Source organism: Aotus nancymaae, unplaced genomic scaffold (assembly GCF_030222135.1).
Source record: "Aotus nancymaae isolate 86718 unplaced genomic scaffold, 86718_ANA_hifiasm-v0.15.2.pri h1tg000032l_0, whole genome shotgun sequence".
NCBI classification, from domain to species: Eukaryota; Metazoa; Chordata; class Mammalia; order Primates; family Aotidae; genus Aotus; species Aotus nancymaae.
In genome coordinates, this window is record NW_026988445.1 from 3,930,770 (window position 1) to 3,949,398 (window position 18,629).

Sequence of the window (18,629 nt, forward strand, 5' to 3'; positions counted from 1 at the left end):
AAGGTATAAAGTTTTAAAATCTCCAAATGTTCCCTATATTTGCACTATCTGCCTTAGGCATCTACTTTTACTACCTCAAGGATTAGTTTTTCCTTTCCCAATTCCTGTGGAGAAAGTGGGTCATAAAGATGCGTAGTTTGCCCGCATCTGCTCTCAATCTGTGAATCAGCTTCCTGGTGTTAGAAAATCTTAAATGTAAAAGGGAAAGGGGGAGGGAAAAACGGAATCCCGCGTGGGCAGGCATGGCCAGGAGCACATTCACCTACCCTCCCTCTGCGCCAGCCCGGCAGCGTTGGGAAGCTCCTCCCTGGCCTTTCCTTCCTCCTCCTCCTTCTTGGCGGCAGTGGCGGGCGAAGCGTGAGCGCTGCGGTATTTTGTCCCGAACGGTGACCCCTCCTTCCAGGCAGGCTGCGGCGGCGTCGGTGGCAGCGGAGCGTGGAGGAGAGGCCCGGCCGGCCCGGCGGCCTGAAGGCCGCGGAAGGTGAAGGCCGGGCCGCCCACGCGCGCCGCAGGATTGACGGGGGAAGAGGCAGGCGCTAGAGAGCCCCGCCTGGCCGCTGGGAAGGTGGGGGAAGCCCCGTGCACCCCCCGCCCTCCGGCCGCCGCCGCCGCCCAGCTGGCCCAGCAGCGGTCGCCGCTGCCTCGGGCTACAGCCCCGGGCTTGGCGGCCCCGGCTGGGGAAGGAGGGCGGCGAGCGCGCCCGGAGCCGCCAGAGATGGCGGGAGGGCACTGCGGCAGCTTTGCCGCGGCGGCGGCCGGCAGCGGCGAGATCGTCCAGCTGAACGTGGGGGGGACCAGGTGAGTCGGCCGGGAGGGGGTTTGCAGCGGGGATGCCGTGGCGGCCTCCTCCTGCGGGGGCGACAGGGACCCAGAGTCGCAGGAACTAGGGCGAGCGTGGGAGCCGAGCCTGGAGGGGATCGTGGGGGCCTCCAGGCGGGAATAACGTCGGGCGGATTTTGGAGCTGGTGAGGGATCAGTGCAGCTTGCAATTACCGGGGACCAGGCCCTTGTGGCCGAGTAGCTGCTGTCTTGGAATGCCAACCTTTGTCCCTCCCCCTTTCTAAGCCATCAGGCGAGGAGGACCATTACATAGCCTCCCTTACCTCATCTGAGATTAGAGTGTATTTGAGGAATTTATTTAATAGAAGCCTGGCTTTGTGGTTTGGATGTTGGAGATGAACCTGCCTTCCTTTCTCTTTGGTCAGCAAGGTGTCGGTTTTCTTAGGGAAGAGTGTGATGTTCTTTTATACGCCTAATTAGGGGGGTTGTAATTTGAAAGATTTCTGTGATGGGAATGCAGTATATTTGCAGTGCATAATTTTTTTTTTCAGAATTTCTTAGTGCATGGACTTTAAGGTTCTGGTCAACTTTTAGGACAGTGTGTCCAGGAACTGTAGTTTGAACATTTGCTTCTAGGAAGCTCTGGATATTGGCACAGCGTGGCGCCCTTGGAGTAAACAAACTGAAAGCTCTTTTCTGTCTATTCTCTCTGGTCTTCCGCCCCCCCTTTCTGTGCCTGTTATTAAGTTTGTTGGAGGGTGGGAATCATAGTTTTTGTGGATTTCCTATAACTTATGAGTCACTCCTCTCAGAAAAGGGAGTTTGCCAGCTGTTCGAAAGAAGGGTTAGTTGAGTTTTAGGCTTGGGAGGAGGTAAACAAGGAAATGCCCTGGAATACAGTGTATTTTGCTGTGCTTGAGAATATGATTTTCAATGAGCATTTTAACAGTAATTTAATATCCTAGAACCATAGTGACAACAAATGTCTGCTGTAGTGCTTTAATCCTAAACATTTGATAGCTTTCTAGAATTTAACACAGAGAACAGTGATACTTCGTTGTTTCTTAGTGCTTTTTCCTCTTCCCCCACATCAAAATTTAGAGAATTTACAACGTTATTGCAGTTGTATAGAAACCAGTCTTATGGAGATTTATGTCTCCTGATGTAAGAGATGGAGTTTTTTTCTAAAATCACGTTAAAATATTGGAAGTTTGGTAACTTGTGGAATACTCCAAAAGAGGAGGCCTGCAAAGAGTGTTGATACTGAAGAGCAGAAGTATAATCATTTAAAGTCCATACACTGGTTTCTACTTGCTTTTGATACTTAATATATTTCTATTCAGACATTCAAAAGGACATACAGTATGTTATTTACTGTATGGATGCCTTAATACTGAGCGAACTCTTATTAAAGACTGCAGAATTCATTTAAAAGTTTTAATTCATAAGGCGGTTATCTTGGCACTGTAACATTATATCTTGTGTTTATGTTATTTATGGAACTTGAGTTTATCAGGTTCTAATTTTTCTAAGTGTTACTAGCAAAGAATACAAGATAATACATTACTGGTTTGAACAGTTTAGAAGACATCAAATTGTTAGTAGGAATGGAAACATTAAAAAAAGTCAGAAAATTGTTAAAAAAGCTTATAAGTAGTAATGGTATGGCCTATAGAAAACAACATCTGACTCGTATTCTAAGAATGTTTTCTAGATTTGCTTTGAATCATACATACGTGCAGCATTTTAGACCTAGATGGGATCCAGAAGTCATTTGTATCTTGTACAAAACACAGTGTAACACAGTCACTTAAGCCATTGTAAGAGAAAAATCCTGATGTGATTGCCATTGAAGTTCAGGAACTGCTGTGGCATAGAATGGAAGTCCAGAAGTGACAGAGTAAAACTCAAAAGGAGAGTTTATTGGGAGCAGAGAAGTATATGCTATAGATAAGGTCTTTTTTTTTTTTCTTTTTCTTCAAGCGAATAGACATGAAAATGGATATACTCAAAGGAATTATAGAAATGACTAATTTTTATGGTCTAATGCTTTGTGGGTGATTCAGGAAGTAGAGAAGATGAAGTTTCATTTAGAATTGTTAATATTTGTTATTTACAAAAAGTAGTGAGATGAAAGAAACCCACTATGACTGAATTTGTGATTTATTCTGTTAAGAGTAAGAGCGATGATTTTAGGCCTCATGCAAGAGGACTGGAACTAGCCAATGGGGACTCCCAGACAAAGAGCTTTTGAGTCAGATATATGTTTCCAGTTCCCAGGCTTTATCTCTAACTAGCCTAGCAACCTTGGACAAATATTTTCATGCTTAGTCTAGTAAAATGTAAAGTGACAGACAATAGTACCAACTTTATGAGATTGTTATAGGAATTTGAAGTAATAAATGTGAAATATAAAGGTTAGTGGTATTATCAATAAAGTGCAAAATAAATAACTAATTAGATTGCTTCCAAGTTAATTTAGTAGGAGGCAAGTTGCATGAAGTGTAACTGTGGATATGCTAATTTCTTTAGCAATTCTTTTGCTGAGACCAGATTGCACATGACTATTCTTGGGACACTATGGGTATGAGATTAAAAAAACATCAAAACAGAAAAGGCTTTCATGTATCTTTGAAATGATTATGCTCATCATATGTAATTTTAAGTGTTTTAGTTTTCATGAAGTTATATTTGAGACTAGTTTTGGGGCCTGATGTTTAAAAAAATTGGTGGGGTTAAGGGTCCAGTCCCTTTGCCCAGAAATTCCAGGTTACTAACCTTTCCCCAAAATGCTGATTAAAATTGAAACTGATAATACAGTTTTAAGCAGAGCTTTGCAATTTTCTAAGTAGCACATAATTTTAATTGTTTGAAATACAATTGTTGAATAAGTGGTGAATATGAAAGATTGCAAGTTATAAGCTATCCTTATTTGGAATGAATTTGATGGTCTCCAGAACATAGCAAATTTTCATTGTAGTGAATCCTTGGATCCTTCAATTTACCATTGACTGGAATTTGCTTTGATTTTGGACCAAGTCAGTTTTCTGTGACTAGGGTAATCTGTGTATTTTTCATTTTTTCTTAGAAGTCTACTAAGAAATGCACTTAGGAGTATTTGCAGTGTTTTCCTAAAGTGTCTCCTTTGTTAATCAGATAAATGGGCATAGGAGCTGCTTATAAACACTTACTCTGTCCATAACCTATGAAATTAGTCAACTTCTGTGTGTTCCCTAAAATACCCCTTACTGTAGTTTACATTTAAATGTCTTTAATAAATGGATTGTCGTACTGTCTTTCCTTTAGTTAGCCAGTGAAAGAATACTTCTCCTTACCAATTGTAAAGTTGTAAGTGGGAAGAAATGGAGGTAAACTTTTTTTTTTTTCCCTAAGAGTCTCACTCTGTCGCCAGCCAGGCTGGAGTGCAGTGGCGGATCTTGGCTTACTGCAAGCTCTGCTTCCCTGGTTCAAGCAATTCTCCTGCCTCCCGAGTAACAAGGACTATGGGCACACGCCACTATGCCAGCTAATTTTTGTGTGTTTTTAGTTGAGATAGAGTTTCACAATGTTGGCCAGGATGATCTCGATCTCCTGACCTCGTGATCTGCCTGCCTCGGCCTCCCAGAGTGCTGAGTTTTTTTTTGTTTTTTTTTTTCAGGCAGAGTCTTGCTCTGTTGCCAGACTGGAGTGCAGTGGCATGATCTTGCCTCACTGCAGCCTCCGCCTCACAGATTCAAGCGATTCTCCTGCCTCAGCCTCCCAAGATAAACTTTTGTGTTTGGAAAGCATGTTTTGATAATGATAGAAAATTTCTTTTAGAGACTAAGATAGGCATTTTTTATGGAACAGTACATACACTGTTTCTGCTGTTACTGACACTGAGACTGATACTACTAAATGGTTTAAGTAGGCAGTTTATGACATCTGTTTGTCACCACCAGTGTACTCTGAAAGTGCTCTGTTGTAACCATAAAAGGCTTGCAGATGGTACAGAAGAATCAAATCTTCGTTGTGTACAAAACATTTAACTGAGTGTGTAGAGTGTGGTTCTGGTTATCACACATCAGTTTCTACAGACATTTACTGAGGATGTGCTAGGTGCCAAGCACAATGCTTTTAGGTCGTCCTCTCTGCCTTTAAGAAAAAAACAGCATAGGCTGGGCATGGTGGCCAACACCTGTAATCCCAGCACTTTAGGAGGCTGAGGCAAGTGGATCATGGGGTCAAGAGATTGAGACCATCTTGGCTAACATGGTGAAACCCCACCTCTACTAAAAATACAAAAAATTAGCCAGGCATGGTGGCACGCATCTGTAGTCCCAGCTACTTGGGAGGCTGAGGCAGGAGAATCACTTGAACCCGGGAGGTGGAGGTTGCAGTGAACTCAGATCGTGCCTCTGCACTCCTGCCTGGGCAAGAGAGCGAGACTCCATTTCACAAAAAAAATACACATTTTTAATACAAAATGCATTTCTGAAACTGAATTTGAAAGGTGAATGTACAGGTAATCCATTTATCAAGATATATAAAATATTATGAGTCATTGTTGCCTCAGGTATCTGGATGGACTTGCAAAGCTGAGCGATCCATGAGACTTCTGACGCTACTCTGTGTAAGCCTTGGTAGTCACAGTTTTCACCCTGGCCTGTAATCCAGTGCTGTTTAATATCCCACTTAGAAGATTGGAGCGGGAAATAGGATGCATTTTGGGGTTTGTTGTGCCGCAGTGAGCAAAAAGTAAGGAACCTACACGTTTTTGATAATTCTAGGCTGCTAATTTAGGTAACGACAGACAATAGAGGGGTGATACCGTACTCACCTGCATAGTCTGGGAAACATCCCTTAGCCATTTTGGCTGGGGTTGGCCTGCGTTTCCTGCTGATAGTGCATGGTAACTAGTGCCACTATTCAGTCACCTTGTTTAGTTTAAATATGAAGGATAAAAATAAATTTAGGGATTTCATATAATGCCAGAAAATGAATGTGGAGTAAAAGTAGAGGTTTTATAGTCAGAGAAGGGCTGGACTGAACAAGTGCTATATTGCTTTGGTTGCCGTGTCAGTTTATATCAGTTATTTGTTTATTGTCCCAGTCTGTTACACTGTACTTTCGTAAAGATCCTCCCAAAACTGGTGGTAAGATACAGACTTGATCAAATGACAATTAACCTCAGAACAGTGATGTATTTGCTGAATGATTTTTGAATGAATGAAGTCAGCAGTTGCAAACAGCACAAGAATGAATATAAACAAGATGTTAAATGAGTAATTTACAGTGAAGTTACTATGAGCTTAAAAAGAGATAATACAGGATAGGATATTTAGAAAAACAATTACAGGGGGCTGGGTGTGCAGGGGGTGGAGTGTGGTGGCTCATGCCTGTAATCCCAGCACTTTGGGAGGCTAAGGTGGGTGGATTGCCTGAGGTCAGGAGTTCAAGACCAGCCTGGCTAACATATGAAACTCCGTCTCTACTAAAAATACAAAAAAAGAAAAAAGAAAAAAAAATTACAGGGAAGGTAAAACTTGAATGGTATCAAGAACGATGGGTTGATCTTGAATGAAAAGGATGATCTATCTGAATAAAGATACCAAAATGGTAATAAGCATGAATTGTTTTGGGATATGAAGAAGTTTTGTCTTATTGGAAGGGAAAACCAGCATTTGTATTAGAGAGATGAAATGTAACCTTAAGGTAATTTTGAATGTTATTCTGAGAAGTTGAGACTTGGTGTGATGGGCTAATTGTTGATTTTTCAGCAGAGATTAGCTTTTTGGAAATTAGTATTTTAAGATGCCTTATGTGGCAGACAACTAGTTGTTGTTGTTGAGAGCTGCTTGTATAATCTTAACTCTGAATTGAAAGTAGCAACATTTAAAAATATTAAATGTAATAAATATATTGGTACAGCTATAACTGTGAAACATCTTATAAATCATTATTCAGAATATTAAAACAAATTAACTAATACTGAAATTTCAAATCATGTTCTCATTTTAATGCCAGATGATTTTTAATTACAGATTTAGTACCTCAAGACAGACTCTTATGTGGATTCCAGATTCTTTTTTTTCCAGGTATTTTATATAATTCTTTAGTACATCTTTTAATATATTTGCTTATTTACCAAAATATAATAATTTTTTTGTCAGTTAAATTGTTTTTATTTTTTGAATAAAGAAGGTTAACTCTTAAAATGTTTTTTTTTTTAACTTGGAGAATAGATAACTTATTTTTAGTGGTCTTTGACATTTGATAAAGAATTAGCACGTTTGTTTATACTCAGATTTTTTAAAACTAACTTTAGATTATTAATGATTTCCAGTTTGCTGAGTGGGAGAATTTCAACACTTCGAGATGAAACTGGTGCTGTGAGTATAATAATAATTGATACATATTTCTAAAGTAATGCCTATAGTACTTGGTCTTAATATAGACTTACTCTAAGAATGTAGGAAAACTAATGTTTTAATAATCACTGAATGAAAGTGGCATAATTTTATTTCTTGTCATATGTAGTTTTTTGCAATTAGAGAAGATCCCTAAATAGGGAATACTATATATGGCAATTTAAGTATTCATGATTAGAAAGATTATAGGATATGAGCTAACATTGGCATTGGAAGAAATATTTTTTAGATCAATAATTGAAACTTTAACTGTAAGTGGATAAATGTAAATATTCTAAATTTTTATATTAGAATATAAGAGGTTAAATTAGTAAAGTCCTACTTTTTGTTTTATTTTGGAGAATAACTTTGTGAATTTGTTTGTGCAGCATTGATACGGTGAGGGAAGGAAAGAATTGCAGACTTTCAGTGCAAAAAAATTGGTTTATGCATTTAGAGGCAACAAAGTGACCAATGGTATTTATTTGCTATCGTGAGATTTGGAGATGAAATAAGGTAATAAAGGCAGATATGGACATGTGAAATTATAAAAAGTCATCAGTAATAAGACCTCCACAAATCTGTGATATTTCTTCAATTTTTGAGCTGCTCTAATAAAAACAAAAGTAAGAATTTATGAAGTTTAGAAGAATCTCATTGATTGTATATACGTAGTTGATCATAGTAGGAAGAATATTATTATTGGCTACCATTTGCCTTTCTGATTGACTTACATAGCTTTAAAAGGTGTTCAGGTTTTATGATTAGATCTTTTGTAAATGATTCAAAATAGGTGTTGGTATAAATTTCTATAAAAACTTATCTTATGGGCCAAGTGTGGTGGCTCATGCCTGTAATCCCAGCACTTTGGGAAGCTGAGGCAGTTGGATTACTTGAGGCCAGGAGTTGGAGACCAGCCTGGCCAACATGGTGAAACCCCATCTCTACTCTGTGTGTGTGTGTGTGTGTGTGTGTGTGTGTGTGTGTCTATATATATATATAAGTTAGCCAGCCGTGGTGGCAGATGTGTCTATATATATATATAAATTAGCCAGGCGTGGTGGCAGATGCCTGTAATCCCAGCTACTTGGGAGGCTGAGGCAGGATAATTGCTTAAACTTGGGAGGTGGTGGTGGCAGTGAGCCAGGATCCCACTACTGCGCTCCAGCCTGTGTGACAGAGCAAGACTCTGTCAAAACAAACAAACAAATAAAAGTTACCAATTATGTATTTTACATTTTTAAGCAATTTGTTTTCCTCTTATGTATTCTGTGGTGCTGTATTTGAAAAAAAAAAATTGTTGTTACCTCTCCCTAGCCCTGAAGGAAATTGAATTTAGTGAAAGTGTTACAAGGATAGTATTCATTTCCACTTTTGATAGCAGTGTGCAGTATTTACTTTTCTCAATACCCCGTGTGCATTATTAAAGTACATTGTAGTTTTAATGATTCAACAGTGTGAGAAAGTATTGTTTATTCATAATGTTTTCAAAGTATTAATTGAATTCTGGACTATTTCAGATAAAAATGTTTCCTCAGGTGTCACTTTTACCAAAGATATCAATGAAAGTGATTTTATTATATAAGATTTTTTCTACATATTAAAATATCAGTTTAATAGTAACTTTTCAGGGGAAGAAAAAGACACCATCTTTTTCTGAATGCACACAGAACTTAATTCCAATTATAGAAACATTAAAATTTAAGAGTGGAAACAAGGAAACATAGTATTTAAATAATTCAGACTTTGTTCCCTATTAGTGTTAGAGATATTAAAGTTAAAAGATTAATTTGTAATTTGAGAGTAAAACAGTTCTATTTTTTACAGATATTTATTGATAGAGATCCAGCAGCATTTGCACCCATTTTAAATTTTCTTCGGACAAAAGAACTAGACTTAAGGTAAGAAATGCACTCTTTTAAAAGTAAATTTCTTTCTGGTAAATATGTGTTTTTAGTATATTTTATGAAGGAAGAGTTTTTTTTTTTGAGATGGGGTCTTGCTCTGTCGCCCAGGCTGAAGTGCAGTGGCACGATCTTGACTCATTGCCACCTCTGCCTCCTAGGTTCAAGCAATTTTCCTGTCTCAGTCTCCCCAGTAGCTGGGACTACAGGCGCATGCTGAATAATTATTTGTATTTTGGTTGAGAAGGGGTTTCACCATGTTGCCCATGGTGGTCAGGAACTCCTGAGCTCAGGCGGTCCCCCCACCTCAGCCTCTCGAAGTGCTGGGATTACAGGTGTGAACCATCATGCCCAGCCATAAAAGGTTGTTTTTTGTTTCTTTTTTTAAACTAAGACTTTGATTAGAAGTTTCCTCATGCTGAAACTGGATGCGATGGTCAGGCCTATAATACTAGCTGCTCTGCAGAGGAGGCTAAGATAGGAGGATCCCTTGAGGCCAGGAGTTTGAGGCTACAGTGAGTTATGATCATGCCTCTGACCAGTACTGCTGTACTGTTAACACAGATAGTTTCAAAATAGAATAAGAAAGTTTTAAACATTTTTAATGTTAAGTTAGTCATAACCAGTTTCACAAATAAAAACAATTTAACATAGTAAGTGTATATGTTTATTAAGGCTGGGGAATATTTTTAAAATAAGGACAAATTACAACTGAAACCTAAAATGAATCATTAGTATTAAAAATTTTGAAGCTTCTATTTCTTTTAACTTTTGTTTTCATGTTATTTTACTACTGGAAAGTAGCATCATTTTCATCTGGATAACATAGCCCTTCCCAAGGCTGGTCTTTTTTTTTTCTATTTTATTTGTTCGACAAATATTTATTATATAGCTATTCTATACAAGCATGAGATAATACAAACGTAGATCAGAAATAGATCATGCCCATGGGGAATTTACAGTTTAATTGGGGAGATTAAGATAGATGTGTATAGAAACAATTATGATAAAAAGTTAAAAGCAACTAATGTCACTAAAGAATGATTTCCATTCTTCTTTTGCCTTCTAGACAATTTATTTGTACTAGCCCAATAGAGCCCTACTCTCTCATTTAGTGACCCAATTCGTGTGTGTGTGTGTGTGTGTGTGTGTGTGTATATGAGAAAGGTTTTTAAGTAGACAGCAGAATATTTTTCTTCACGTCATTTTTATTTAGACTTTTTAACGATTAAGAGTAATAAAAATAAAGAACATTAGGAGAAAAGTAATTTTTAAAGCCTTACGACCATATACATGAAGAACCTAGAATGTTTTCCTTTCGCTTCAGATGATAATACAGGTTTGCAGTGTTAGAGAATTTATATCGTTTGTTTCCTTGTAGGGGAGTGAGTATTAATGTTCTCAGGCATGAAGCAGAATTTTATGGGATCACACCATTAGGTATGTGCTCTTCTCTTAATATTTTTCGTTTATGATTTGACTCATGTATGAAACTTGCCCAAATGATGTTTTTATATCAGGTCCTAATTTTTGATGACATTGTTTAGTGCTTAGTTTTTGTGGATTTTCATAGTAAAAAGATGTTGTCAACTCTGATTTAACTTAAAATTTTCCTTTTCTTTCCTTATCCTCTTGAACTAGAGAAAATAAAAATGGAGTACTGTTTTTCTGTTTGCATGTACTCTTGACAAGTTTGCTTTGAAATGTTTTTAGTAAGAAGGCTTCTCTTATGTGAAGAATTGGAGCGTTCCTCTTGTGGCAGTGTCCTTTTTCATGGTTACTTACCTCCACCAGGTATTTTCACTTTATTTAATCTTTTTACAAATTCCTTGTATCATTAAGCAAGTACAAGCATATGAATAGAAAAAACTTCCTTGATTTTTGAGTTTTTTGTCTGTAAATCTACTAGAAATGGTGAGAACTTTGATTTTTACAAAAATTAAGTCACACTATATATTGGAGCACAGGTTTGGCAAACTTTTTCTGTAAAGACCCAGATAGATTTTGTGAGCCGGAGGATCTCTATAACAGCTGCTTATCTCTGCTGTACATAGTACATGAAGACTAGGTGTTACTGTGACCACTACAACTTTATTTATATAGATAGCATTGGGCTGGATTTTCCATGGTCCATGGTTTGCTGAACCCTATGTTAGAGCACTGGTTTTCAAACTCCTTTTTGACAAACTTAAGGAATTCTGCAAAGATAAATCAGGGTCACCTCAGCCCTACTTCAGTAAGTTAGAAGCGTCTGCTTTTACCTGTGTTCTAATGACTTCTGAGCAAGATTTCATTTTAAAAAAATGCTTTCCTGTCAAATAAAAAATGAAAGTATGGGGAAATTCAGTTCTTACTAAAGTAGTTAAATTGATACAGAGTACCTAAACACATAATACCTGTACCATAATTGTAAAGAGTGGCTGACAGACTGAATTAATTACCCATTAACTCAGTAACCTAAAGCTAGGTAAAGCAGAGCATAATATGATAAATCTCAATCTTAGTAATTATAAACAATATGACAAATACCAGAAATCTGTTGAAAGAATTTTGTCTTTGTTTTTCTTTAATTTTCATTTTATTTTTTAATTATAATTAAATATTTACAACAATTTGCTATATTGGAAGATGTATTTCGGCTTTAATGAAATTCAGATTTTTATATTTCTTTGTTACAATGTGGTATTTTTAATTTCTGAAATGTGAACTTAGAAATGTATTTGTTTTCATTTCCTCTTTGTAGGTATTCCTAGTCGTAAAATAAACAACACAGCCAGATCTGCTGATTCTAGGAATGGACTAAATTCTACAGAAGGTGAAGCCCGAGGAAATGGTACGCAGCCTGTTCTCTCTGGACCTGGAGAAGATACTGTTAGGCTAGGTAAGCAAAGATTACACAAATGGAAAAAGAAAAGTATGTATGTTTTTAGTCCTAGGTGATATTAAGTAATTACTTTTAAAGATTTTTGCCTCATCTCCCTTTTTATCCAGATTTATCATTGCTATCTTGGAAATTCTGATTTAACACGTAATTTTCATTTAAAATGTTGTACAATCTTTTGTCTTCTCGGAAACTTTAGAACAGGGTTGACAAAGTTTATCTGGTAAGGGCCAGAGACTAAATATTTTAGGCTTTTGTGGGCCATATGTTCTCTATCAGACCTACTCAACTTTGCCATTGTAGCATGAACATAATGGACAATATGTAAACAAGTAAGCATGGCTGAGTTCAAAACAGGCAGAAGGCTAAAATTGGCCTGGGGGCTGTAAGTTGCCAACCCCCATTTTAGAATGTAAAATATTTCTTTTTCTAAAATCAACAGGATTTCCTGTGGATCCACGAAAGGTGCTAATAGTAGCTGGCCATCACAACTGGATTGTAGCTGCATATGCTCATTTTGCTGTGTGTTACAGGTACTGTATAATTAATAATGGTTTGCTTTTAGAGGTGATAGTTTTAAAATTATTCTGATTTTATAGTTTTAGATTGAAAAGCTATTTTTTTAGTCATCAGGTTTTTTTCCTGCATATTTTACTCACGTCTGTATTATCTGATTAAGATTTAGTTTGCTTTTATTTTTGCAGCTAATTTAATAAACATTCTGGCAGCCTTTCTGTGTTGTAAACATTTTGCAGACAAGTGTGAGCTGTTGTGTAACTGAGATACCTTGATGTATTATTTCTTGCTTATATCTAGCTTCTGAGATGGTAGTATATAATGACATTAGACAGGATTATTAATGTGAACTTTCTGATGTTCTGTCACTAATGATTCAGTGTTTTGTATTCTATAGCAAGGGAAAGTACATTGGTCATAATTACCACATTTTCAGAAGTGAGGTAGTAAAGCAGGGTAGTTGTGGGCACAGTGGTATGGTTTAACATCTAATGTGTGAAACTTATAAAGAAGTAGTTTGGTTTTACTAATGCTTACATTCTTGGAGACTGAGAAGCAATGAAGAATAGTGTAGACCAGTGATTTTTTTTTTTTTATTTGGGAAAATGATAGGACGCTTAGTTCAAAATCACAGTACTCATTAGAGAAATGTTGATGACAGAGAATGGTATAGAAGCACAAAAATGGTTGGATATACTAGCTTAAATAATTATTGCACTTAATTGGAGAAAAATCAAAGATGTATAAACTTTTTGTTTATATTTATCACTGTTGAATTTGGTTAAGAAAAAATATACAAAATAGTTTGAAAAATATCTAAAATATCTTCTAAAGTTTACAGATACATTTTAAAGAATCCCAGATGTATTTTTTTTAAATCTGAGTTTATAAAAGATTTTGCATATTTGGTAAGAACTGTTTATATTAGTAATCTCAGGTTTATATTTTCATGTAGTAATGATTAGGTGCAGATTTTATGTTTTAAGAGTGTTTTGGCTGGGCATGGTGATTCATGTCTGTAAGCTCAGCATTTTCAGAGGCCAAGGTGAGTGGAGTTCAAGACCAGCCTGACCACCATGGTGAAACCCTATCTCTACTAAAAATACAAAAATTAGCTGGGTGTGGTGATACATGCCTGTAATCTCAGCTACTCGGGAGGCTGAGGCAGGATAGTCACTTGAACTTGGGAGGTGGAAGGTTGCAGTGTGCCGAGATCATGCCATTGTACTCCAGCCTGGGTGACAGAGCAAGACTCCGTCTCAAAAAATAAATAAATAATTTTTGAAAAAAGAGTGTTTTGTGGATTTGTAATTTTAATTACGAAATAGCATGGAAATTATTTTTTGGATAATTTTTGTGGGGATGGTTTTATATGAAGTAAGACTAATTTGATAAAGGAATTTTTAGGAAGCATTGTTTTGAATTTATCATTGTATGGATTTGAATTGAGATGACTTGTAGACTCCTGTTTACATATTATGTACATATTTTTGTTGATAAGGAATTCCAGAAGAATTGTGAAATGATTATAAGTGATTGAAGTGTAACAGCGTAACTTTCTTTTTGTCATTGTACACAATGCTAAAGATTGCTCTTTTCGGCCGGGCGTGGTGTCTCACGCCTATAATCCCAGTACTTTGGGAGGCCAAGGCTGGTCAACATGGTGAAACCCCGTCTCTACTAAAAATACAAAAATTAGCTGGTCATGGTGGCACGAACCGGTAGTCCCAGCTACTCGGGAGGCTGAGGCAGGAGAATTGCTTGAACCCAGGAGGCAGAGGTTGCGGTGAGCTGAGATCGCACCACTGCACTCCAGCCTGGGTAACGAGCGAAACTCCGTCTCTTAACTCACTGGGTAACAATTGTAAATAGGATGATGCTATTGCATTTTCCATTCTTTGTGTCTGCTTTGATCACGATCTTTCTTTGCTTTCACCAAGTGTCAGTAATGTCAGAGCAGTATACTCATGCAAAGTGAGGAAGAAAATTGAGGACACACCTGATTTTCCTCACAGTTAAATCATTCAACACAATGGCAATGAAAAGATTTCAAAAGAAATAAAAATATTTAAACTGTTTAAAAGTGTAATCTTTTCTAAAAGTTGTTTTTCATCGTTTTTATATCAATAAGTTAAAAAAAAAGAGTACAGTGAAGACCTTTATGCTGTTCCAGCTTCACTGATTTTCTACACGGTTAGGCTTTATGCTTATGTTCCTTTTTCTTGCTGAGCTTATAACAGTGTAACTTCTATTAACAAAGAGTAGTTGTGTGAGTTGCTGTCCCCTTGGGGCTTATATTCCACTTTAGATCTTTAATCCTTGTGGAATTTACTTTTTTGTTTGTGGTATGAGGATTTATTTTCTTCTCAGTGGGTAGGTAATTATTTCTGACAATTCATTACCTAAATCATTCTTTCTCACTGAATCTGATAGCCCATTTTATTTTGTTTTATGTTTGTGTATATGCTTGGATCTCCTTTTCATTTCTCTCATGTCCTTATGACATGTCTATTCCCATACAATTTGACGTGACGTATGTTTGTAATAAGTTTCAAAATCTCACAGGGTATGTCTTCTTTACTGTATTTTATTGAGGTCCTCACTTAGGAAATAACTAGAAATAACTATATTTTTCGCATAGCTGTCTTAAGTTCAGAGGGTTGGTTTACTAGGCAGCTATAAGATCATGGAGAGCTGAAATAACAGAGCTTATTCTTGTGTTACATATTTTACTTGCTTTATTTATTTTTTGAAATTGAGACAGAATCTTGCTCTGTCACCCAGGCTGGAGTGCCGTGGCATAATACTGGGTCACTGCAACGTCTGCCTCCTGGATTCTAGCACTTCTCCTGCCTCAGCCTCTGGAGTAGCTGGGATTACAGGTGTGTACCACCACACCTGGCCAATTTTTCTATTTTTAGTAGAGATGGGATTTTACCATATTGGCCAGACTGGTCTCAGGTAATCTGCCTGCCTCGGCCTCCCAAAGTGTTGGGATTACAGGTGTGAGCCGCTGTGCCTGGCCTTGTTCTATGTATTTTAAATGTATTACTTATATGAACAGTTGTAGAGTAAATATGTACCTTCTTTGTAATTATTATTTTAAAAACAGAAGTAAATTTACATGTCTTATTAAGAGTTAAATTCTGTAGTTGTTATAGTCACTTTTAAATATGCTATCGTGATTACCCTTTTTGACATCTCTTAATTGTGTAATGCCCTAATTACTATAGAGAAAAACAACTTAGAAGTAATATCTCTGTAAATGATGAGATTTTATATATATATATATATTTTTTTTTTTTTTTAAGTAAAAGCAAGTTTGTTAAGAAAGTAAAGATGAAAGAATGGCTGCTTTGTCGCCAGAGAAGTCCTGAGAGCTACTTGACTGAATATACTTATAGTTATTTCTTGATTATATACTAATTAAGGTGTGGATTATTCATGAGTTTTTCAGAAAGGAGCAGGCAGTTCCCAGAACTGAATGTTTCTCCCCTTTTTAGACCTTATAGGGTAACTTTTAGACTTTACGATGGCATTAATAAACTATCATGGGGCTGGTGGGAGTGTCTTTTAGCATGATAATGCATTATAATTAGCGTATAATGAGTAGTGAGGACGACTAGAAGTTACTTTTGTTGCCAGCTTGGCTTCAATGGGTTTTGGCCAGTTTCTTTGTTGCATCCTGTTTTATCAGTGGGATCTTTGTGACCTGTACCTTGTGCTGACCTCCTTTGTTATCCTGTGACTAACAATAACCTCCTGGGAATGCAGCCCAGCAGGTCTCAGCTTTATTTTACCCAGTCCCTATTCAAGATGGAGTCACTGTGGTTTGAATGCCTCTGACATATTTTTCCCCTCCCTTTTACAAGGGGACTCTTAATCTTAGGGTTGCAGAGGGAGGAAGATTCATTCTCTGTAACTTCTGCAGGCTGAGTAAGGATGATGATATTTCTACCTAAGGATCTCCTGCATTCAGAGTAGAGAAGAGCTCAGTCAGAAAGTGTCAGTATGATGAGAACTCTGATTTCTGACAAAAAGTGATGTCTGGAGGATTAATGCATGTTTGATTTAAGAAAGCACTGAGTATGTTTATCTTGCATTCCTATACAAAGAGAACAGCAGCAATATGTTCCACAATAGCAAAGCAAAATAAGTAAAATTATCCCAAGTAAACTAAATAAGAAGGCTTTTCATGAACTTGGAAATTGTTGGAACCAGGCTGATGTGGAGTTGGAACAACGCTGATATGCTAGCCAATTCTAATACCTGCCCACAATTAGAATACTGATCAAGATTTCTGTTACCCATGCCTCTTATTTCTTCTGAACAGCAGCCATAGATCACTGCTTGGTCCACAGGAATAAGCAGGGTGAGTCTAAATTGCAGGAAAAAACTCAAAAACTACTGATAAGACAAATCTAATAAAAGTTATACCATAGTTTTTTAAACAATTCTCTTCAGTCTTTCATTTTTACTAAAGACAAATCATGGTAGGGCTGTTTTTTTGTTTTGTTTTGTTTTGTTTTTTAAACAAAATAAGCTTTAGTCTTACTATACTTGGCCTAATTATTTGTATAAGAATAATTAGTTGCTATATAAGCTCTTTTTAAATGGACTTTGATGGAACTTTGTTCCATAAAGAATCTCAAATTAGTCTTCTTAAAGCCTTGAGCCTTGCCATGAATTTATCATCGCCTACAGATAACTGTATGAGTTGGGTACATTTCTTTCCTCTTGAGGTTCCATGATAACTTGGGACTTCTGGGCCTGTCAGAAAGTGACATTCTTTCCTTACCCCAGACAGGTCAGGAACCTTATACAGGGACCATGTAGACAAGGTATGAGACCAGTTTTCCCAAGGGGCTTTTATCATCTCTGAGTCAAATTTGATCTCTTAAACAAGTCTGTATCTGAAAGCATGCTATTCCAGTCAAAGCCATGGTAAAATAACCAGTTTCTCCAATTGTGTCCTGTTACAAAAGAAAACAGATTCTTGTTGCCATAAGTTAAGAATACTCACAAATAGTTTCCAAATTATGGAGAAATCAGGTAGAAAGAAAGGAATATGCTCCAAAATTTGTTTATAAGAGTATACATTACTCAATTGTTAAAAGCTGCAAAAGCTCAAAAGGGAAGTGTTCTTGACTCCAAAGTCAGCTAATTGGTGCTGCAGTCTATTTCCTTTGGGTCAGGGGTCTCTCCACTATCCTCTTTCATAGTTTCCCAGGAAGATGTTACTGGAAAGGGGTCCTGATCCAGACCCCAAAAAAGGGTTCTTGGATCTCTCACAAGAAAGAATTTGGGGTGAGTTCACAAAGTAAAGTGAAAGCAAGTTTATTAAGAAAGTAAAGGAATAAGAGAATGTCAGTGAATTTTAGTGTTTATTAGGTAAGTATTTACATTTGTTTGTCTTAACAAATGATTCCTATCTGGTGGCTGAAGAGGGTGATTACAAATTACACAGTACTTAGGAAAAATTGATATATTTCTCTATTGCTTTGAAGTTTAAGTGAAGAAATCATTAATTCTTCAGATTAATAGGCTGAATTGTATATTTTTATGAATTATAGTTGTATTACCTTGCATGCATATTTAAGGGAAAATGAAGTTGATGTGTTTTATTTAGGCCTTTAGGGGACCATAATTATGAATACCTAAGTTTGCTTTTTGCAGTGACTGTCAGGTAGTTTGCAAAAGAACACTTCCTTCATCTTCTATTTATTCATTTTAGGTAAGACAAAAGAGAAACTTTATAATTATGTTTGCATTATTTGTTTAGTTTAAAAATAGATACTTCATAGTTCAGCTCATTCATTATTATGATTACACAACTGCTAAAGCTCTAAATTTATGAAGGCCACTATGCAGATAGTCACATAGAAAACATGTCTTTAATACCTAAATTCGGATAGGGCAGAAAGAATTATTAGAAACTGACAGGAATATTTATTAGAGAAATTAGGTATTAAAAATAGATTGGCTTTCACATATGGGTGATCAATAGCTCTATACAGTTTTGCATTTAGACCTTTAAAAACCAGTCTTCAAAGGGTATTCCACACCCTATCCTTTTTTATTTAATAGTGCTAAGGTATTGGAATGCATATGATACACTCACTTACCTTAGTGTTTCTGGGTAGACTGTCCATCTGAAGT

General features: G+C 36.9%; 1 protein-coding gene across 3 annotated transcripts in view; it reads left to right on the plus strand.

Moving 5' to 3' along the window:
- Window positions 1-330: 330 nt before the first annotated feature.
- Window positions 331-18,629, plus strand: part of KCTD3 (potassium channel tetramerization domain containing 3) — a 56,386-nt gene continuing 38,087 nt past the window's right edge. The window contains exons 1-8 of one of the 3 annotated variants that reach the window (XM_012459655.3): window positions 331-798; window positions 6,804-6,857; window positions 7,106-7,151; window positions 8,997-9,070; window positions 10,455-10,513; window positions 10,787-10,867; window positions 11,817-11,954; window positions 12,397-12,487. In XM_012459655.3, coding sequence (XP_012315078.1) covers window positions 716-798; window positions 6,804-6,857; window positions 7,106-7,151; window positions 8,997-9,070; window positions 10,455-10,513; window positions 10,787-10,867; window positions 11,817-11,954; window positions 12,397-12,487 — 626 coding nt within the window. In that variant the 5' untranslated portion in view covers window positions 331-715. Of the gene's footprint in view, window positions 799-6,803; window positions 6,858-7,105; window positions 7,152-8,996; window positions 9,071-10,454; window positions 10,514-10,714; window positions 10,868-11,816; window positions 11,955-12,396; window positions 12,488-18,629 lie in introns of those variants that run through there. The other 2 variants (XM_012459656.2, XM_012459657.2) reach the window with 2 other exon arrangements.